General features: G+C 41.0%; 1 protein-coding gene across 3 annotated transcripts; it reads right to left on the bottom strand.

Moving 5' to 3' along the window:
• Positions 1-1,475: 1,475 nt before the first annotated feature.
• On the bottom strand, positions 1,476-22,652 carry LOC101158195 (neuronal acetylcholine receptor subunit alpha-2). 3 transcript variants are annotated; one of them, XM_020704409.2, is made up of 7 exons: positions 22,563-22,652; positions 22,408-22,468; positions 10,415-10,566; positions 9,595-9,639; positions 9,398-9,507; positions 4,616-6,023; positions 1,476-2,026 (listed from the first exon to the last, which is right to left on the bottom strand). In XM_020704409.2, exons 4-7 carry the CDS (start codon positions 9,622-9,624, stop codon positions 1,901-1,903), a joined length of 1,674 nt encoding a protein of 557 aa, XP_020560068.1. In that variant the 5' UTR covers positions 9,625-9,639; positions 10,415-10,566; positions 22,408-22,468; positions 22,563-22,652; the 3' UTR covers positions 1,476-1,900. The 3 variants fall into 3 exon arrangements, with proteins under 3 accessions (XP_020560068.1, XP_011474999.1, XP_023812103.1); XM_011476697.3 differs by lacking the exons at positions 22,408-22,468; positions 22,563-22,652 and adding an exon at positions 13,115-13,379; XM_023956335.1 differs by lacking the exons at positions 10,415-10,566; positions 22,408-22,468; positions 22,563-22,652 and adding an exon at positions 9,724-9,780.
• Positions 22,653-23,104: the final 452 nt, after the last annotated feature.

The raw sequence follows: 23,104 nt of genomic DNA, 5'->3' as shown, positions 1-23,104 counted from the left end.
CAGTGCTTTTGTATTTTTTTACTTTCAGTGTTGTAACCCTTGTGCTAACCTAGGCACTTTAACATTGGGAGTTGGGTCATCTAGACCCACTAGACAGTGCTCTGAGCCTTTTTTCTTCAATGATTTGTGATCTTCACTGGTGTCCATGGATTACATGAAATCTTTCCACCTTTATCCACCTTTGTCATGGTAGGGAGAACACCTCAATGGAAGGGGGGGGTCGTCTAAGATAGCACAAGGGTTAATTGTGGCTCAGAATCAGATGACTTTTGCCGCCTGGATGAGTATCGTCTATGTTTGCTCTGCAGATTGTGGAGGGGCTTACAGGCTTTCAGCGCCTCACATAACCAGGCCGAATGTCGTTCTCAGGTCCCAGACTTGTAATATGACAGACATTCATTTAAGTACTTCACTGACTGATTGTTTTTTCCAGCCTGCATCTTCCCTCCACTAATTGTGCATCAGACTCCTCCTTGAACGTTCTCCTCTTCAGGTTTGCTGAATGTTTAGCAGCTTTTCTCTCCGGGTTTGGCTTGAGCTCTCACTCACTGAGACTGTGTTGTCATCCTGCAGCTCCCCACCTCCCACATGATTTCTAGTCAAACCTTTCCCCTCAGCAAATCTTCAGCAGAGCTCTCCCCCATACGGCTGTCAGACACCTACAATAACAATGTGAGGCGCAGAGTTGCAAACGCAAGCACTGTTCCTGCGCTGGATTTCCTTTCAGCAGTTATTCGGTTACAGGTCACGCTGTTCTCAGGGAATATGACTTCATTTCAAGGAAGTTCTGATCGCTTTTAGCCTAAAGTTGATGGCAGGTTTTTTAAAGACCTACTGTGATGAAAATGGTGCTTTTGGTGTAGTGCAACATTTTTCTCATGATGGAAGACATGTATGAGGAAGATTAGTCTCATTCTGAGTTTTTCTTTATCCAAATAACTGGGAATCAGGAGCAGACAAAAAGATGCAGTTTGAAAAAGATTCTGCCTAATAAAGACATAATCATTATCAAAAGACCACTGGGAACGCTTTGATCATAGATCAAAAGATGATCAAGGTGGGACTAAAAAAAATAAAAGAATAAATAAATAAACGTAAAAGTTTAGAACTAGGATGATTTTTTTGCGTGGTAATGAAAAAAACGTCCGTTATTGTTGTGGTTGATCTTAAACTCTTTTCTCTCGGAGCGGCTTTGGTCACGGCTTCTCTTTCAAACTTTCTCTCTGGAATTTGGGCCAAAAAAAACTGTTTTGGAGGCGTCCAGACAGGTTTTCATGACAGTGTTAAAGCTCAACATTAAAAAAAAAGTAAAAAAAATAGAGAAGAAACAACAAATGAACAAAAAATAACGTTTTAGTAACTAAGAACGAAGGGTTGGTTTGTAGTTTAGAACCATAAGGATCTGTGCGTGCGCTTACTTGAGATCATTAAACTAAACAGAAATCTCTCCCAGCAGCAAACTCTGACACATTCAATGGAAATATGAATATTTAATGAACATAAGCTTATTAATATTTGGTGAAAGCATTTCGTTGTTATCTTTGCTGCAGTGCTGGAATGTAGAGAGTGGATCCAAACTGCTTTGAATCTTTATCTGCAGCATTTTTTATACTTTTCTGTTGGTCATTTCTTTTTTTTTTTAATAGTCTTGCAGGTGAAAGTGGATTGGCAGGACGAGATGTTTTCTTTGTTGGCCTTTTGCCCTAATAAAGAATTTATACAACCGCAGAATTTCAGATTGATTTGTCATGTTGCTTCTCCACAGCTAACCTTTTGCTAACATGAGTTTGAGTAAACAACAAAACACTTTAGTATCTTTAAAAAAACAGAAACACAACAATAATGGAACTTTTTTAAACAAAATAAAGGTCCTTTTGTCAGAGTTCATGTTCCAGAGTGTCTAGATCATTCCAGCCAACCAAGGAGGAAGGAAGAGTCCCACTGATCCCAGAATGCACACCAGCACAAACATCCAGAGGAAGATCCGGTCAATGACCATGGCGACGTACTTCCAGTCCTCCTTCACCTGGCAGAGAGAGAGCAAACCGCAGAAAGAGACATTTCAAATTTCACACCATACCAGCAATCATTTCTCACCAGTGATTGATTTCTCCTCCATGGCTTTTTTTTTTAACAGCAGGCAGCTTTTTCCCAAATGTCAGTCAATCTTTTGACTCTTGCAACAAACTCAAGGTCAGATTATTAGATTATTTCTCTCTAGTTATCAGGACTGGCATTTCTTAATTGAAAAAATAATTCTATAAACCTCGGCTGTGGCAGTGCAGTGATCTATTTATTTATATATAACTGTTATGTATGTGTTAAAAAGAGTCAAACTTCAGGAGGAGACAGGGCATTTCACATCCAATTAGTAAGTCAATTCTAAGCATAATAAATTAGATTATAATAAATTAATTCACATTTTTCCCCAAAACCTATGACTGACATTGTCGGTCCAAAGTCATAAATGAACTCAGTCATAATTTCTACAAAACCTTTTTTCAGATTGACATAAAGATGAATTAATATTGAGTGTTTTTAGGTCAAAGTATAAAAAAGTTTCTAAGCCAAGAGTGGCTGTTGTCTCCTTTTACGTCAAACAGGTTGTGTTTTGTGAGGATTGTACTGAGTTCTGCAAAGCTGCGCTCGCAGTGCTGTTGCTGACACGCTTGAGGGACAGGAGAGCTTCTTGTTTGTTCAAAAGTTAGATAAAGTACTGTGTGAGCTCGAGATTTTGTGTTTTTTTTTTTATGAAAAGCTGGGATTTTCACAGCTGTTAAATGCAATCTTCTCTAACTTCAGTTTAGTCCAGAAAAAAACCCACAATTTTTCTGTTTTGCAGGTTGTTGACATGCAACGGAGTTGTGGTGTTTTTAGAAACTGGTTTCTCAGAACAACATTTCACAAACTGACACTGTGGTCACTTGTTAAAAAGAACCCAACCCATTTTAAGCTATATAATGTCCGAATTAATGTTTTATGCTAACACAGTTCCGTAACCTACAGAAAAGGCATTAAAGGGAATGTTGATTCAAATACCCTGGAAAGACCAGCAATCATCTCGGGTGTTTTCCTTCAGTGAATGACTTTTTCCATGCAGATTGATGGATTCCAGACTCCTGATCATCCTGATCTCATAATAGCCTTGTGACCCATTTCAAATGAGCACCAGCCAGATAATTGCTGTCATCTCTCTTCTTTGACATGGAATTTACACAAGCCAATGGAAAAGACGAGCAACCTGCTGGACCTCCTTGTTGCTGCGTTGCAACCGCGTGGACAGGAAATGAGTCGAGATTGCAGATGGAGGAAAACATTTTACGTTGAAGCTTTGATTCCCTTCATTCAAATATTCACATTTTACAGCTTTGAAGATACATGTTTAAAAATAAAAAAAATTTGTTCAAATGCTTTGATTAAAAAGTATTTTAGGATCATTAAATCCGCAAAAGAAATGTTTGCCTCCTGTCAAAAAGGAAGCACATTTGGTTTATCTGAAAGCTCAGAAAAGTTTACTTTACCCAAAACAAGGAACAAAGTTTTCATCAGATCAAAATCAATGTCAAAAAAAAAAAATAGTGTTTTAGTAGAATCCATTTCTACTGTCAACCTTGACAGGGCACGCTCTAGAATACTTGGAAAGTCACAGTTTCAATACTAAATCCTTAATGTTCTAAACTTTGTTCCCTTTCCTTTTGGTTTTATGAATTTGTTTTAGCGTGCTGCTCCAAAAGCAAAAGCGTAAAACATTTGTTTTTTTGTTTGTCCTCCTCTTCCATGACGCGTCACAACATGAAGCCAATCAGAATCGAGGATTCACCCGGACAATGGTTTAAAGGCTGTTAACTCCTCACTACACACTTTGCACATTTTTCTCAAACATGAACATTTTCACATTTTAGTTCAAATCATTGTAGAAAAATGTGTCCAGGATTATAGAATTAAAACAAAGATCTAAAATGTATAAACTGAACACATTCTGTACAGGAGAAACGGCACAGAGGAGATTGATTGACAATGTTAACAGCCAATCAGGACACAGAAAAAAGTGCACATAAAAAAAATTAAAAATGCATGGAAAATTGCACGAAGAAAATCTGCAAAATGGCAAGACTGCGAAAGGTGAACTGGAAATAGCGAGGGAACGCTGGACTGACATTCTGAAAGAACATCTTAACCTTTACATACTGGAGTATAAGAGGGAGATTTATATTTAATAGGACACCTAACATTTCTTCATCTCTAATGTTGCTTAGCCCCTTAAGACCCGAGCTAATATTTGAGTTAACCCTCTATGGGGCTAAGCAAAATGAACTGCAGTGGTAGCATCACCTAAAATGTGACGTCCACACATGTGGGCGCCGGGTCTGAAGGGGTTAAATGGGCTAAATAAAGTGTAAGAACCACCAGAAATTAAGAAAAAGGAACATTTTTAAAACCTGAAGAGTAAAAGTAAAATTAGTTTAACAAAATTGTTCTGAATTAAGTAATAATAGACAGTAAATGTATTTTAAAAGCTGCTCTCCATTTCATTAAAGGTTTTAGGTTTTTTGTATTTACAAACAGCCACCAGGAAATATTTGAACTTCAGTTGAATGAATGGGAATGAACTCACTGAAAAGTCTGCGTCTCCCGCCCTGAGATGATCGGCGATGTACTGCACCCCCTCGATGGCGCGCTGCATCGCTGGGGAAACTATAGGAGCCATATTGTCCAGCTGGGTGCTTGCATCTTTAGCAAACTCAGCCGCCAGAGTTTCTGTCAGCTGTTCGGGTGTTTTGTTGGTTTGGCCCGTGAAGCCCGCCGCCCCGTCATTATGCAGACAGCAGTACTGGAAGCTCTGCGAGCGACACCGATGTGCTGATCTCTGAGGCGGCTGCCCCTGCTTCCCGCACATTTGCTCCACACTCAGGGAGCGACCGTTTCGGGCCAGCGGGCTGGGATGCTCCCTGGAGAGGCAGGGAAACGGGCCCAGCGGCATGGACAACTGAGGAGCGGAGTGGGTGGTGGAGATGTGTCTGCACAGGGCTTGATGCTCCAGGAGAGGGGAGTACTGACCAGACGGGGTCTGGCAGAAGATGTCGGCTTTCAGTGGATGATCTTCATCGCTGCAGTCATCAACAGGAGAAGAAGAGGGAGACGGGGAGCACACCAGGATTCTTGGACTGTCCACCTTTGGGAGGCTGTTGTGAACTTGTGTCATCTGTCTCAGCTCCGAGTCCAGCCCGGTCCAAAAGGACTGCGAGTTCCCCGTGGCCGATATTGTGGTTGGACAGTGCATCATCTCAATGAGCCTCTTGCAGTGCTGCTTCGCCGTGCCAGGCGGCCGTTTCATGAACAGAACCCGAGGTACCAGATCCAGGAAGACCCTTCGCACCCAGTGAGGCATGCCGTGCGTCTGTGGCGATCGGTGGTGCACGTTCAGCACAAAGATGGTGATGATGATGGAAAGCGTGACAAACACCATCGTGAACAGCAGGTATTCACCGATCAGCGGGATCACCAGAGACGTGGAGGGGATGATCTCCGTTATCAGCAGAAGGAACACCGTTAGGGACAGCAAGACTGAGATGCACAAAGTTATCTTCTCGCCGCACTGCGACGGCAAATAGAAAACAAGCACCGTCAAGCAGGAGATGAGCAGACAGGGGATGATCAGGTTGATGGTGTAGAAGAGGGGGAGCCTCCGGATGATGAAGTAGTAGGTGATGTCTGCGTAGATTTCAGCGCAGCACTCGTACTTTTTTGTGTTGTACTTGCCCACTGCGTTGACAATGACCCACTCGCCGCTCTCCCAGTAGTCCATCTGATCCACGTCGCTGGCCATGCTGATCAGATCTATTTTCGCCCGATCGTACGTCCAAGAGCCAAACTTCATCTTGCAGCTTTGCTGGTCAAAGGGGAAAAACGTGACATCTATACTACATGAAGACTTGTAAATGGCCGGAGGCATCCACTTTATCTGTCCGTCATAGAACAGATGAGCTTTGGTGAGGTGAGTCACGGCAAAGTCTCCATCAGCGCTGTGGATGGAAAAAAAACAGGACATGAAGGGGAAGACGTTTGTCAAACGTGGTTTCCAACTAAATATGCTTCAAGAGTCTGTAATTATGAACCTTTAACAAACAGACAGCTTAAGGTTTTCTTCCTAGCAGTCGTCCTTGAGATTAGTTGCCATGGAAGTTGTTCGCATTTGAAATAAAAAAAACAAACAGGTCAACACCCGAGATGTTTTGAAATCTTACAAACTTCATGAAGCTTCCTTAGTTTGTTGGACTAATCTCTTCTGTGAGCTCAGACCTCTCATGTTTTTGTAAAATTGCCATTACACACCTGAGCATCCCCATTATTTCTGCCTCATCCTGTGTCTCAGTCATGTCTGAAAGGTGGAGATCAATTGCTGGTTAAATGCTATAAAGCATCCAACCCATTGTTTTCCTGTTCCTCTGTCTTTATTCTAGTATTTTCCACCATTTTTTTGGCGCATAACTCCTTCTACATTTTTTCAGCTATTTCAACTATCCAAATGTTCAGCTCTTTCAGCTTTTTTCAGCTGTGACTTTTGGTCCTTCAAATCCTTGAACTTTTCAAGATATTCCAGGATTTCCAGGATTTTTGCCTCTATTGAAATGAAAAATAGGGAAGCCTTGGTGCAGAAGCTCGCTGGTTCGATACCCGGCTCTGGCATTTAAAAAATTATATATATATATATATTATTGTGCTGTTTTCACTTTATTTATGGTCAAATTTGATCTTTTTTTTTTTTTGCCAATTATTACCCCTTAAATTTCATTTTCCTTCAGCAATATAGCATTCAACCCTGCATTTTTTTGGAAATGCAGCTCCGTCTTCTTCCATCTGATGTTTTAACAGAAGTTCACAGACTTTTTTGTGGGAAATCTTTTCTCTTTACTTCTTCCACAGAAACATTCGGTCTCTTTGGATGTGGTGAATGTTTATAAAAGGCATTTATGAAGGCTGGTCCATTTTTACTGATCTATCCTAAACATAAGTGATGGATCTCACATGTTTCATTTTAAGAGATCCGTTAATAGATAGTACAGTCTAAGAGGATCAAATCTGTTGATGAAACCAGCAGTGAGATGAACAGCAAACCTCACTGTATCTCTACAGCAGAGGTTCAGATATGGAATAACTGCAGGAAAGGAATGAAAAATTGTCAATCCTTCAAAAAAGTCAGGAAAACTATAAAGGCTGACATAATAAATACATATAAGGGAGTCATAACATTCATTCACATGTAATTTCTTTTACCATAAATGATTGTTTTCAGTGTTTTTTATAATTCTGTAAAAATAATTGAAATATAAAATTTAAGTTTGGACTAAATTGAAAATACTAGTTTAGACACAATAAGTTCTTAAACTTCATCGAAAGCCTTTTCAAAATTTGCATATTGTCATTCATTGTTACACCTCTGTTTATGATGTTTAACTCTTGTTTCAGTAGGTAACCATTGAGCTATGCTAGGCACTTTACCATTGGGAGTTGGGTCATCTAGACCCACTAGACAGTGCTCTGAACTTTTTTTCTTCAATGATTTGTGATCCTCACTGGTGTCCATGGATTACGTGAAATCTTTCCACCTTTATCCACCTTTGTCATGGTAGGGAGTCAATGGAAGGGGGGGGGGGGGGGGGGGGGTCATCTAAGATAGCACAAGGGATATAAAGCTCAGTTGCCAAGGAAATCCAGAATTTCACTCTAGCAGATTCTTCTGGAAGTTACATAAACCTGTTCTTCACCCACAGGCGACCAAAACATAAACCGGTGAAAAATCAACAGAAACTATTTTGAATTTTCATGAATGAAAATACTAAAATACTTAAATTTAGCAGAACAGTAGTTTGACATGTTCAACATAAACATACTGGTATGCAGTAGAGATGCAACGGTTCACCTTTGGTTTAATGGTGCAACATACAATTTGTATTTCAATTGAAAATTTGGCATCCACAGTATCTGGCCATAGGGGCAGTTGGGACTACGGCAGGGGGGGCAAACCTTTTGACTCGTGGGCCACAAGACGTTCCAAAATTTGACAGAAAGGCCGTACGAGCAGCAACCTGGAGTTTTTTGGCAATCCACATCATAAGAGAAAGAGCATAGCATCTGGACAAAAACGTGCTTTAATTTTGATAGAAAACTATTATGTATGTTTTAAACCTGAACATTTTGGAATTGGCATTTAAGAATTGTGACTTTTTTTTCTTACTAGAGCTCTGTCTCCTCCTCTGGTCTTCGGCGGGAACCATTTCCTGAGTTCTAACCACACTACATCTTCCAGCAATCCCAGCGCACAGTTTCTGGATGCCACACAACTGACTTTCATTTGCAATCCCTCACAGTGCACTTAAGCACTGCACTGAGCCCCACTCAGTATTGTTTGTGCCATCCTGCCTGCATTATCAAGGGTAACATCCAGACCGCTTCTGTTTCCTGACCCTGTTTTGTCTTTGACTCTGTTTGCCTGCCGCCTGCCCCGAATGTCGCCTGGATCCTAACTACCCCCGTCTCTTCTCTGATGCTTGTTATCGACCCCTTCCTGCCTGAGCCTGATTTAGCGTTGTGAACTTTTAGCCTAGCTAAGAAAATGGCTGCAATTGGAACCAGCCGTCTGCCTGTTTTGTGACAAATGGGTTGATAGCCCTCATAGAAAAACTTAGAGAAATGCTGCGTGTTGTTGGAATGAACACACATGAAAACCAGAAAAACAACAAAAACTTTCAAAACTACACGAATGCAGAACAACTTTATGCACCTAAACAAAGGTCAATGTATTTATAGTGCACAATCTATGCGGAGACACCAGAATAAATGGCAAAATCAAAAACTAAAAGGATTATCAATACAATTACCTCCCGTTTGGCGGGCTCGATTAAATAGCTTAAACGGGCGCATATAGCCCCTGGGTCTTAGTTTGCCCACCCCTGGACTAAGGCTTAATAAACCACTAACAGGTTTGTGAAGAAATAACAGCTATTTCCCTTTCTGATGCAGTTTGACTGCGTGCCCATCCGTGTCTCTCTGTGATCGGGGACTTCCTATTAAAACACATCCAATCAAAGTTCTATTTTTAACCTTCCGTTAGATGTATTACTAAAATTATGCTCAACATTTTTTTGTAAAGTCATCCATTAGGTATGGCTTTGTTCACGTTTATTTCTAGTAAATTGCTTCGTGATATTGGCGCAGGACAGGATTTTTCTTTTGGCACAACGTATTCCTCCCTTTCTCCCTGCAGGAACGAAGTCATCTCAATCTGAACATTAAATGCAAACTTTGTGCCGTGACAGCGGAGACCATTAAAGTTATGGGAAGCGCAGTGTGCCCAAAAAGCTTTGTTTCAATGTCGTGGAGGGAAACAGATCCTCACTTGTTGTAGAGGACAATGTCAGGCCTCCAGATGATCTCTGAGGGGATGCGGATGGAGGTGACATTTTCGTAGTCCTCTGGGTTCCAGCGGAGTTTGTAGTCATTCCATTCCTGCAAGAAAGCAATCAATCTTAGATTTTACAGCTGTTACTTTTCGGGTTGCTATGTCATCATGGCTTTTGTGTTATTATCTCGTACTTGCTTGAGCCAGACGTTTGTAGTCATCATCTGGTTCTTCTCATCCTGCAAACCAAAAGACCATTGTGGAATTCAGTCTCCACCAAATAAATAGGACAGACTGGAGTGTCCTACGGGAAAAATACGAACTTTATGCCTCATGCGGCGACGCCTTCACCATTACTTTGCAGCATCCTATAATACAAGGCAGTCAGTGAAGGCTCACTGTAGGAGAAGACATCTTCACCCAGTGCTGACACTCACCACCAGGCAGGGGGAGCACGCGCTGTCAACTTACTGGGTGTCAAAAAGCTGGGAAAATCATCTCCTCACAGTCTATAGGCACCTCCAGGTAACTTTATGTGGATGTTATAAAACAGATTCTAAAATATTTAACAAAACCGCCCAGCCTGTGAGACACTTTTCACACTTTTGAATAAATGTCTGAAAAGCAAAATAAACACAAAAACAAACAATTATTTATTTATTTATTTATTTGGTGGTGTTTTGTTCCACCTGCGATGCTTGGATTGCTTCTGCTTTAAAAATCCTGTCAGCTGTCAGCATTTAGATTGGCTGACAGCTGAGGAATGTAATGCAATCGGTTCCGTTTCGGTTTAAGTTCAGATGATCTGCATTGAAATGGATGTCCCTCCTTCAGAATAGCATGGAAAGGCTTTAATGAAACTTCAAATAAGGAATGCAACTGAACAGAGACAGCATCAGAAAAACTGCGAAGCGTCATGAAATGCGTCAATTATAACCAGGAAACACAGAAAATTGAAGTAGATTAAATGCATTTATGTGATTTAACACTGGACCCTCCTTGAATTTCACTCACCACATCAATCAGCTGTGCAATGGACAGTCCGAAGTGGACTAGCACAGTGTCCGAAGTGTTCTGCACAGGCCGCGAGAGCTTGTTGTAACGTGCAAACAGGTTCTGCAGCAGCCGCTCCTCAGCATGGGCGCGGGGTTCAATCTGGGAGGAAACTGGAGAGCGACATTAAACTTCAGCTTGAGAACATTTATTTAGTTTCCATCCATCCATCCATCTTCCAAACCAGCTGAAACCCTTTTGGGGGCCAATCCAGCTTTTGTTGGTCAAAGATGGGGCTCACCCTGAATGGTTCACCAGTCTGTTGCATGGACACACACACACAAACACACACGAGCACGTACGCATGCACGCACATCTAGGTGCAATTTAGAATCACCAATTAACGTATTGAGTATGCTTTTTGACTTTTTTATGTTTTTTGGGAAGAAACTGGAGATCCTGGAGAAGTTACAACTTCTTTACATAAAAGGATCCATCTGGGATTTGAACCATGACCTTTTGCGGCGAGGCGAGACAGCTAACCACTGTTCCACCGTGCACCCAGCCCTTTATTGGGACTCATGTAAAGAATTCCCCTTTGTGGAACTCATCAGAACCTGATGGTTTTTTTGGATACTTCCCGCCTTTTTAACGTCAGAAACAGAACCCGTCCATTCAAACGCCAACCTTTTTATTTGCAATGCATCCATTTTTAATGAGTTTAATCTGCACCAAAGCAGGGAGGAACCCTGAAGTACGGAGACCGTTGTTGTTGTGCAGGTGGCGTTCGGTTACACCACACACCGTGGAAGGAATCCACAGTCAGGGGTGGGCAGGCAGAGAACAAAAAGGCTATACGAATCAGAACCTGAGGGCATCACTGTGTTTCCAATCAACCCCCCTGATGGAACTGTTCAGACAGCCCCCCCTCTCCCAACGCCACATCCACTCATGTTCCATTAGCCTGGGTGTCCTTTTGCTTCTGCAGCTCGTTTTCCATGGAAGATGACCTAATTAGGTCCAGCAGTAATTAAAGAACAGTTTTAGATCGTCGAGTCCGGCCTTTTATCAAATATTATTGGAGGTTATTATTCTTATGAAGTTGGCCTTATTGATATGTTGTCAAAGGCATTTCCAGTGCCTTCTTTCCTCACTTAAATTCATCAGTGGCCGTTTAATTAGCTCATATTGAGTTTAGGAAGACGTACGTCTTTACGTATGTCAGAGGAAGAAGACTTTGAAGGAGGCCTCCACATTAACTTAGCTTAGTCAGTTTGTTAGTTCATTTTAGTATTTTACTATTGCACTCTTTTTATTCACGATCCTTTTAAAGTTTATGTTTCACTTCGAAGCCCATCGAGACGACTGTTGTTGTGATTTTGGGCTATACAAATAAAATTGAATTGAATTGAATTGAATTGAATTGAATTGAATTGAATTGAATTGAATTGAATTGAATTGAATTAACCAGGGTTCTCCAAATAGGGATACAGGTGCTGTTATCTCCCTGCTGCTTCTCCTCCCCACTCAATAAAAACTGATGGGCTGCCATTCAGCAGCCTGAAGACTGACAGTCACAATTTTAAAGGGACTGGGATCAATACCCTATTAAACTGATACAGTTGCTTCTTTTTTTATACATTCCTGGCTCTTTCTTTGCCGCATCTAGACACCAGCTAACCTTGAAACGTCTAAATGCTTTATGATGAGAATCTCTGACCCATCAGATCACTTTGGGCCAGAATTATTTGTTTTGGCAACTTTGATAGGAAAAATAATTCTGCAGCCACATTTTACTTTAGAGCTCAGTTACAAGTCGTGACGATGACATTAAGAGCACAGAAATGTTGTTTTTTCTGAGAACAGCAATCAATTAATGCATATTAATTTAATTCTATTTAAAGACAATCGCTGGAAAGACAAATCAGGTACATGGCTGTGTCATTTTCTGCAGATGTTTCTGGTTATTTAAAGCACGAGCCAGGCAGAATCATGTGGGTTTAATGTAACCAAGCCACCACTAAACCCAAATCTGTCCTTTTTATGATCAATGCACTCTCACAGGCCAATCCTAAACGAGCTGCAAATTCCAAAAATTATCTGCTGCTCCCCGACAAGAAAAAGCTTTTGTGCCCAGCGTCAGTCCCTGAGTGGCAGAGGTGTGGGTACTAAATGGCTCAGATACATGGTCTGCATTTCTATTGTGGGTTCTTTTTTTTCAGTCTTGTTAATGGATAAAAACACTTTCCCACTATGACACATTCAGCCGCCTCTTTTTGTGTATGCGATCTTCCGTTAGCTCAGAGATTTTTCTCCAGAATTCATACACTGATGAACACAGGTGGAAGGAGGGGGGCAGGATTCAATGTCTTGCACAAGGACACTTCAACTACAGGCTGGAGGTCAGGACTCCAACTATGACTGCTCTAACTCCTGAGTCAACAGAAAAGGGGAATGGTGGATTATAGTTTTTTTTTAATCTGCTACAGTCTGGATCACTCTGCAAAGTTCCAGAAATTAGTCAAGAAAAAGTTCAGATGCAGCTTTTAGGCAATACTTTGGTGAATCTTTCATGCCGTAAACAAATATCTGAGCCTATCATGACTACAGGTGAGAAGAACTGAATTGTGTTTTACAGAGAAAAAGAAGAAAAGCAACAACTGATCGTTTTTGTGCATGAAAAACCAGAACAGCTGAAATTGAGAAGCAGATGACATTTACCGTGTCGGCTTAGAGCGATGAAAAACAAGCTGAAATATTTGATTAAATCCATCGTGTCGTTAGATCTGTCAACCGTCCTGCAACTTCTTCTGGATCTCAGCCCTGCAGCATCTTCATCAATCCTTGTGAGTTTGACGAGGAACGTCTGATGGGGTTGAACAGCCCGGCCACTTCTGCTGCCCTGTGACTCATCTTCAGCTGCAGGTCAACACTCAGAACCTTCTCCTCGTGCAGCAGGAATGCTTCACCCGAGTGTGGTTTATCTCAGTCTCCTCCTTTTCTACACGCCTCCCTCTGTCGCGTCTCCTCTCTCCTGCCTCCTCTCTCTCTCACCAACACTCCAGTTTGTCGCTCTCCCTCCTCCTCCTCCTCCTTCCTTCCTCTCTGTTGCATTTATTTCAATTAAAAGTTCCTTTTATTAAATTGACATCTGAAGACAATCAGTGTACATGTGTGTTATGTGTGTGTGTGAAAGTGTTATCGTATGTTTTTGTGTCTCCATCCTGTCAAAGTCCAGTGTGGAGAATTGGTGGAGTGAAGCTCCACTCTTCCTAGATCTACCCAGAAGCACATCCGCCCGTCTTTCATGCTAACCCTGTGTTGACCCTCACCTGCTGTCGGTTTTTCTCCGATATCTTCGCACACACTTCTGCCTCTCTGCAGCATCTCGCCTCCTCCTCCTCCTCTTGGTTTGTGCGTCAGCGGAACTCATTGCTGAAGCTGGCCAACACTTTTTCCTTGAGATGCGCTCTTTCTCATTTGCACTTTTTTTTTTCGTTTTCTTTTTTAATCTTCAGAAGCAACATTTTATGTTCAGAGGGCAAGAAAAAGAGGACACCTGAGACACTTAAAAACCCCGCGGCTTGAGAGTGCACTCGAGACGAGCCAAAAGCGGAATTGATTTTTTAACAGATTTTCTTGTGCTTTTGTTGCGTGGATGAGAGCAACAAAGACGTCAGGGTAGAGATGCATATTTTGCTGTTTTATCAGACCTGTTCGTTTTTTTTCATTGGTCTACAGGAGGAAGCCTCCAACATGGATTTTTGTCTGATCTAAATCCCTTTCTTTCACATGGAAATGACTGACGAAACTCCAATGTTTCATCAGCAGATGAAAAGTCAAAGATTTGATTGCTGAATATTGACTTGCTTTCTGACATTTGTAAGCAAGTGAGGGGGCAGAGAGACACCTCAACCATAGTTAAAAGGCATGATTTACCGACTGGCGCAGCCATGTCTACCATCACTTAATTGTAAAACCAGGAATAAAGCTTTACTCGAAAACCCTCAGACGTGGTGCGAAATACTAATAAAGGCACCAATTTTCTAATGACGCCAAACCAATATTTTACTCATAGTAGAATACAGGAAAACATCAAAAGTTAGTTCATGTCACCTCACGTCTGCACACAAAATCCTTCCCAACAATTTTTAGCTACGCTTAATAAAACATTGTGCAACTGTTTTTGGGTTTTTTTGTGCTAATTGAAATTGTCCTTTCATTGCTTAGGTCTCTGCTTCACCACCACCACCCTATTGTCGGCTTCATAATACAAATGCACGGCACAATTACAAAGTATAAACCAGAAAAAATGGTGTAAATGGTACCGTGAAAGGGGAGGCAAAAGGCTGGAGGCATATTTGATAAACGGTAGCTGGGAATTCATAAACCGTTTGTGACAAAAATTCCCTCCAGGATTATAAAAACTGGAAATATATCATCCTTTGTGGCACCTAAAATCAAGGATTTTTCCAAAAATCCATAATTTTATAGACCCACTCCAATTAAAATTGCATTTTTGAGTCCATTGGCAGGCATCAGTTGCAAAGAACTATACCACGAGGTTAGACATTTGTTGGTGGACAGCAACACCATTTTTTTTTTATCTTTCAAGGTTTGCCTCTACATGAGCTTGGATGCCTTTCTTTAGGTTGGTGTGCCATCTGCCTGTGTCACTGCATGTAACAGTCCAAGTGGCAGGATCTCCCTGGAAGTCCTTCATCTCTCTTTTCATAACATCTCTATACATCAAGCAGGGCCGGCCGGTCTTTTGCCTTCTTCCACTGTGCCGAATGCAGCGTGGAAGGCAACTTTTGGGCATCCTGTGGACACGACCCACCCATCTTAGTCGAGTGAGTTTCAACAGGGATGACAGAGGTTTGGAGTCAGTAACATGGAAGAGCTCTTCCTCATTCATTTTGTCCTTCCAGGAGATCCCAAGTATGGCTCTGAGTGATGTCGTAAGAAAAGCACTGAGAACATTTTCCTGGTGACGATTAGTTGTCCAACAATAAATCGCATTTCTGAGTTTTCTGTTTTCAAATCATTATGAACCAGAAGCAAAAAAATGCAGTTTGAAAAAGATCGTATTTGTGACGTAGAAAAGACACTTGACGGGCCCCAATGATTCCCGCTCTGCTTGAACAGAAAGCTCTCGGCAATGGAGAGGGGAACAGGGAAAAGGGTTGCCCCATGCCTACAGTCCCGCCCACAACTCAGAGGTGAATTTATAATGAAATCTTGGCGCTCTGCAGAAACTATGTCTTAGAAAACGACACCGGTGTCTTTGATTTTGGCTAAAAACGGCATCATCATCATTGAAAGACCACTGGGAACGCTTTGACAATAGTTTAGAAGATATTTGGAGTGGGACTTTACAGAGAAAGGAAAATCGCAAAATGGGATCAATACTGATCTTTAGCTCGAAGCTTCATTCTGTGATAGAAACCATTGCAAGTTCTCAGGAACACTCAGCTTTCATGGCTGTCTTTTTAGCCGTTGAACGCTGTTTTTTTTCTGTTTAGGAACCACTGCTGTATCCTCAGACAGTCAAACCTGTTTAAAAGCTGCTTTATGCCTGAATAAATCAAACAAGCAAAGATTGGATGAATCGACTTTTATTTGTGTAATATTACAGATTGGATTGATCCCATGAGTGCGACACGTTTTTAACAAAAAAAGACTTCCAAAGTGTCACAGTAAATCAAGGCAGGAGGATTCCTTAATCCACATAGCTCTTCTATAGCGGACGGCCTTGAAACCTTTGATGAGACATTGTTGAAGTGCACATCATTAGTCTACATCATCCAAAGGCGCTCTTGTGTACATCTGCTGTCTCCTGCTGAAAATCGACTTTATTCTCTTTATGATCTTATTTATTTAGTTATGATTATGACTGGATTTTGACTTGAGCTCCAGTTCTGTATTTCATTGTTATTTTCAAACAATCTTTGAAGGAAAACACTTTTTGTGCATCTGTGTTAGAGAGCTTAAGGAATACAGTTAGTTTTATTTAAAGAAAAAACAATAGTTTTAGGCAAAATCTAAGGTTTAAAATGAAAACACACCTATTTTATTCACAATTTGACAACAGATTAAAAGTTAAAGGTGTTCAGTAAAAGTTGAGTTGATTTGAACTTGAATACATATAAAAAATGTAAATGTTTCAGAGCAGAATCTCAATTTTTCAGATGTAACCTGACATTTCCCTCTAAACTGTGAATTTCTTGGCATTTTACAAGCTGCTGTCACTCCCAGCTCGTCACATCCTGCTGCCCTGACAGGATGCTGCTGTCATTTTTTGTCATAAAGTTTTTGTAGAGCCAGAACCAGAACAATTTGGGACAAATCACCATGGCAACCTGCACAATGCAGGGCAAGTACAATGGGTTATTAACAAGACTTCCTTATCTTTTCTTCAAGGGAAAAAAAATCAATTTTAACTAGTTTGATTTTATTCCTGATATCTTCTGATAATCTGTTGTGAAAGTGTTTTATTCTATTTATTTATTTATTTTTACAAATTTTTGATTTTTGAAAGGATTTTAAGGAACAACTCTTAAAAGAGTCTGTCCCACGGCAGCCATCCTGGACTTAGGGACCAGATCGTTTTAACAACCCCCCCCAATACATGTAATGGGTACATCCAAAGGACGTTTTGAAATTATTATGGGATGTCCACAGGACCTGCAGTTTGACAACTATTTTCTGGATAAGTGTAAAATGAGGTGATTTTGTCATTTTCACACAATTTTGGGAAAATAAACTTTTTGTTTTCACACGCACCACCGGATTACGTTAACCCCAGCTGTAGATTCCAATGACCTTTGACCTCTGGAAAAGGCTGCTACCTTTTCTTTAAAAAAACACCTTTACTAACTTCTGCAAATTTAAACTCCAAGGTATATCTATCTGTTGCCTCTTATCTCCTCTAGCATCATTAGAGAGCTAATGCCCAATGAGCTTTTTTTTTTAACTTTATTTAACCAGGTAACCTGTTCCGAGCATGTTCCTATTTATTTCTGTCAGACAGCTCTTGCAGTAAGACATATTTATTTCCATATACTTAATATTTACATTCTTTAAGTTGGCATTCGCATCTTTCGTTTTGGCATAAGGCTCCGTTCAATTCCATAATATAATTTTCCGTAATACTTTTGGGTAACAAAAACCCCCCTTAACGGAGCCCACAGGTGGAAGCCGGGGAGGAGGGAGGGGCGACGAATGAGCGCTGAAGGTAAGAAAGAGAATGGACAACTGCGCACCTGGACTTAAATAGGACGCTGAGCAGGTGAGTTAATTAACTGAACCGCCCTATGAGTAACCTGTAAAGCACTGCCGAGTGTGCCTTCCAGAAATTGCGACGGGTCGCTTATTTATTTACAACACCAACCTGGGAAGTGGAGAAATACAAAGGTAGATAAAAGCACATCACAATAAAAACAACAATTTACATCAAGAACACTACTCAGTCAAAAATAATTCTGGAAAATATACATAAGGTGAATACATTCTTAATTCCTGTGAGCAGGATTCAGTCGGTTAGTTAAGAGGTTGGTTTTAAAGATTGCAGATTTTGAACGGCGTTCGCCTGGCGAGCTCTAAAAGTGTTGTCTCCCTGTTGCTCACACTTTTTTACCGTAGTATTGTAAACATTTGTTACATGAATCAGCTAAACAAAACAAATATGCCGTAGATAAGACTTTATTAAAAATGTGTGTGTGGTTAACAAAACTCTATCAAAATTCAAAGATGTACTTTTGCAGATTATTCTAAAAGTTATATAGACTTGTTTATTGTCCCCAGGTGACCCCAAACTGATATGGTTGCTATGGAGATGAAACCAACAGAAAAACCGCATTTTTTAAGTGTTTTTTATTTATTTTTTAAATAAGATTGTCATCTGCAGCTCTCGTTAGGGTGGCAAGGGCAAAGGGGGTGAGTGAGGGGCGTGAAGCAGCTGCTCGGCCAGTGAGGGCAGGTCAAAAGGGGGTGGGTGACGCCTGTCGGTGTTATTACACTTCAACTTTTAACAAAGTCTTGATTTATACATAGAAAAAGATTATAGACTAGTTTATTCTTGCTCGTCAAATCAAACTCTGAAGTTTAGCTTTTTTTATGTGTTTGACACAAAAACAAGTGAGAGGTGAAATGGACATTTACTAACACAGCTGTCATTGGAGGATTAAATCATAAGCCAAAATAGTAATGGCATGGAGGGGCTCTCTAAACTGTGTGAAGTATGTGTGGTATCGATCCGATCACAGCCACCCAGAGGGAGAACTCCCCTGCAGCCGCTCCAGTTCTCAGATCAGCAGGTCGGCTTCCACTCGGCACAACCTGTTTTGTTTTTGTGATTCACACAGCTGCCTTTGTTCCTCTCACACTGACAGAAACCCACACAGACTTTGGGATTCATCCCTTGCATACAAACGCACACAACCTACTAGGGTGGCCAAGATCACCTGTCAGCTGTGGCTACTGATGCAAACGCTCCACTGCACCTTTCCTGCAAAAGTATTTCACACAGTGCTTTGAAAGTATACCCATCCCAGTCTCAATAATACCATTGGTGTGTTATATATCAGGGCTGCGGCAAGACAACCGGGAGGCATCTGAATTTTAGATTAGGTTTTGTTCAAACACAAGATCTCTGTCATTTCAGTGAACGCAGCTTGCAGACCTCACAATGATCACGACAACAGATGGAAATGAAAAAAAGTCCCGGTCAATCAAAAACCCTCCGGCAGCTTTCAGCAAAAAGTGTTGCTCTGCCTTTTCCGGCGGTCCCAAAGGTCCAATTGTGGTTTCGAATTTTTACCGAAGCAGGAAACATTTCTGTCCGTTTCAGATAACTTTCTGTAAACTGAGCTTCAAAGCCAGAAGACCAGAACATTTGAAGTCAGGAACGTTCTCTAAGGAATTACAGGCTCCAACCTTCCCTCCATCCAGGACCAGTACTGGTCCAGGTTTAAGAACTGGGCTGGCAAAATCTCCACAGACCCCCACACCGCAGACACTACCTGTTCTGACTCCTCCCCTCAGGCCGGCGTTTCAGAGCTCTGTACGCCAAAAACCACCCGTCACAAAGACAGTTTCTTCCCAGGCACAGAACCACACACCTGTGAATTTTTAAACCAGTTTTAATGTTTTATGTATTTTCATTTTTCCTAATATTTATGCCTTTTTTTGTTTGCTTTGTCCTTGAACACGAGAGCACGAGTTACCGAGGTCAAAGGTCCCTCCAAAAACTGGATTTTAAAGATGTAGATGTTTTAAAAAAAATACCTTTATTTTCTTTCTTGCAAGAAAAATAACCTTATCAAGAACGTCTTTTCGGCAACATAATCTTAGCTTGAGAACACACACAATGTCTTAGTAGCTGGATTTTTTTGTTAAAAAAAGAATTCTTACCCTATTTGGCAGATTTATTAAAGAAAATCACCCAACGGGATTAAGACTTTTTGACATATTTCTAAGAGTCCTGTTTTGTGTATGTGCGCTTATAGTTGGCCAATAAAGCTGATTCTGATAAATGAAAAATAAACAACCAATAAATTTTGCCAAAATGTAAGATTGGAAATCCAGTTTTTACTTGTATATCGTCTTTTACCTATAAATAAATCATAAATCCAGCAAAAACCAGCGAGCATCCTGATTCTCTGTATGGAAGCACTCCCAAAAGCTATCATTAGTGTCAAAAATGGCTCTGAACTCCCTGCAGCAGCCAAGGCCTGAGGTGAAATGGCCCCTGAACAGGTAACAACAGAGACAGCAGAGGCTGCAAGGTGAACGCCATCTGTTCACCGGTAACACTCAGACCTGACATCCGATCACAGAGTGCACGATCCGCGGCCGGCTCTGTAAAATGTTGGATTAATACAAGTCTTTTTTCTCCAGAAAGACCCGAGTGCGTCACTTCTTTATCCTGTTGATCCAAACGGATGCAAACAGTCAACCAAACGAAGCAGTGTCCAGCAGGAATAGTTATCATACCTTAGGGTTTATTTAAAGACATAAGAAAACAATCGTCAGTGTTATCTTGCAACTCATTATAGTGTTCACACTGCAGAATCAGTGAAAGTAATTTAATCTACCTTAACACAGAGATCGTTTTAAACCATGTCATGGTGACAAATGTTTCAGAATAACAAGTTTTAGAGCTTCTCAAAATGCCTGACAGTCATGACGCACGTCGGATCTAAAGGTGTACAAACACGTTCAGTGTCCAACCCATCAGCTTTACTGTATGCCCACTCTCACTCAGACAATAAAAAGGGCTTTACAGATGCACTCCAGTCAATAAAATGAAAGTGATGTCACTTCAGGTTCTGCTCAGACTTCAGCATCATCCTCACTGGAAAGACAGACTATTTTAATAAATCCCATCTGCAGAAATTCAGGGTCTAGCACAGGGTCTTTCATGCACATTTGGTCTCAGAAGGATATGATCTGCAGAGAAATACGGACCAAAGCCTTGAAAATGTGAATTGTTCTGACTCAGAAGGGGCTGCTTGTTTTCTGCACCACCTCCAGGTCCCATAGCAACCGGGCTGGCACCAGGAGAAACTAAAGTCTGAATGCACGGTCCCCTCCAATCTTTTTGCCATTTTGACTCCTCCACTGTGAGCTTAGCTAGAACCACCCATTTTCTCGTGTGACGGGGGTCAAATACTCAGAAACCTCCTAAAAGAAACAACACAAACAGCACAAGGAGGTGGTAGCAATCAATATTTGTAAAATCAAGAAAACCACCAAAGTGGATCAACACCTTAATGAGCTTTATCTAAACTCTGTCTGCTGAGTTGAGGTGGTAAAAAAAAAAAGCATATTTGGTTATGGCCTTGAAGAAGATATGATGAAGAATTTACTTTTCATTTGGTTAAGAAAGTCAACCCAACGGAACATGTGTCAACTTCCAAACAATAAAAGCAGCAGAGGGCTGCAGTGGCTCAGAGTCAGCTGGCACAGAACTTCCTGTTTACACAGTTAGACGCTCACAAAACGCTGAGGGGCTTCGTGCCCGAACCACAACAAAACCACGCACCACTGCTGACCCGAACCCGGAAGAGAAGTCTGAACCAAAGACACATCCGTTCTGGGAGTCTGTTCAAAACCTGTTTGGGCCAAAAGATTGACAACATGTCTGGAGAAGAAAGATAGAAGCATTTGCATGAAAGAAAAAGAGCGTTTTATAGCGGAATGGGCTGATGGCGAAGAGATGAAAACCTGTCAGGCTTGGAGGGAGAGGTGGATTTGAGGATTTTCTTACACAAAACTGCAATAAAACTTGTCATTTGAATTTTTTTCTCAGCTACTTTCAAAAAAGTTTTTTTTCAAATGACTTAACGTCACTTAGTGCCTTCTTCCAGCACACGGGCTGAAATTGTAACTGAAAAGCATACTGAGCAGGAGAAACGATTACACGAGCAAATCCCAGAATTAAATCTGCACCTTGTCTGGTTCAGTTACAGACATGCATGTTTGCATATGAATGCAGTTTAGGGCCGGTGGGCTGCTCGTTTTTCAGAAATCCCTGTCCCACCTGAAACAGGTGGTCATCGAGGGCTCGGATTGGTCACCACTGGAGTACGGTAACAAACAGTTGGATTGCAGTGTTTTAAAAAAAATTGTCCATCACAATGATTTGGTGATCAAGTTGAATGCTACTGCCGTAAATACACTGTTGTTGGTTCTAAACAATGACTGATCTGAGAACTGGACTGAGTGAGTGAGTGTGATGTCACCTATAGAAAATAGTTTATGGCTCCAACCAAATGAAGTCAGTTGAGTCGCCATTTTTTCACCATACGGACACCGCCATTTTGGACCCAGAGGTTACAGAGGCTACAGGTTTAAGCTAATCTAGCATGCTCTGTTACAGAGCGAGTGGCAGCATTCACTTAATTTTTTATAAATACATGCGAAAGTGCCTTACAGCCCCTGCTGCTGAAATATACACACATGTAAAGTATGCAGTCGGTCGGAGCTGAAGTGCACAATAATAAACTTACCGTGTCAAAACTGCTTTAAGACAGAATCCTGCAGCCTTGCGTCTCCCTGTACTGTGTGTCCCTGAGGAGGCAGATTGTCAAAAACACTTGTTTTTTTCTAAAGTGTTTGCATCATACAAGCAGTGGTGTGAACACTCTGGAAACTGCATAATTACAGATGTGACAGGTGTGTGTGCATCCATCCTTCTTCCTGAGATGCCAACAATGCAAACGCAACTCTCTGAGAAGCTTGTTGACTCAGCAAGATTGCTCTGTTTTTATTTACATTGTCAGTTTGCATGTTCTTGGATTGCATTTGAATGTTTAAACAAATACATGGAAAATAATGCTGCACGTTGAATTAGTGACTTGGTCTATTTTCTCTTAGATTTTAATCGCCTAAAGTTTTGCTATGAATAACACTTTTAAGTAAAGATATTGAAATTGTTTCAATAGTTCTTAAAAATTCCCTTAAAAAGTCGAATTGGATATACTTTTCTACGTTTTTTTATCATCTGCAGGGCTCTCTCTATATGGTGTTTGTGAACTCATGTGAAATTCATGCATTCAGAAAGAGTAAATATATACAGGACAACATGGGTTATCTGTGTTTTTTTAAATAAAGTTGGATTTGAATTGATCTGACTGTTGCAAAACGCCTAAAAGACATTCATGAAGACAAACACGTACAAATAGGGCCTTAAACATGGTTAGCAAC

Source organism: Oryzias latipes, chromosome 7 (assembly GCF_002234675.1).
Source record: "Oryzias latipes chromosome 7, ASM223467v1".
NCBI classification, from domain to species: Eukaryota; Metazoa; Chordata; class Actinopteri; order Beloniformes; family Adrianichthyidae; genus Oryzias; species Oryzias latipes.
Note: the sequence above shows the minus strand (reverse complement) of the source record. Positions and strands in the feature narration are given on the sequence as shown.

Coding starts and splice junctions, on each gene's coding strand:
- LOC101158195 (XM_011476697.3), bottom strand. CDS start 13,166: ATGGATTTAATCAAATATTTCAGCTTGTTTTTCATCGCTCTAAGCCGA. Junction 9,640..10,414: donor TTGCACAGCTGATTGATGTG/GTGAGTGAAATT, acceptor TTTGGTTTGCAG/GATGAGAAGAACCAGATGAT. Junction 6,024..9,397: donor GACATTGTCCTCTACAACAA/GTGAGGATCTGT, acceptor TTCCATCCACAG/CGCTGATGGAGACTTTGCCG.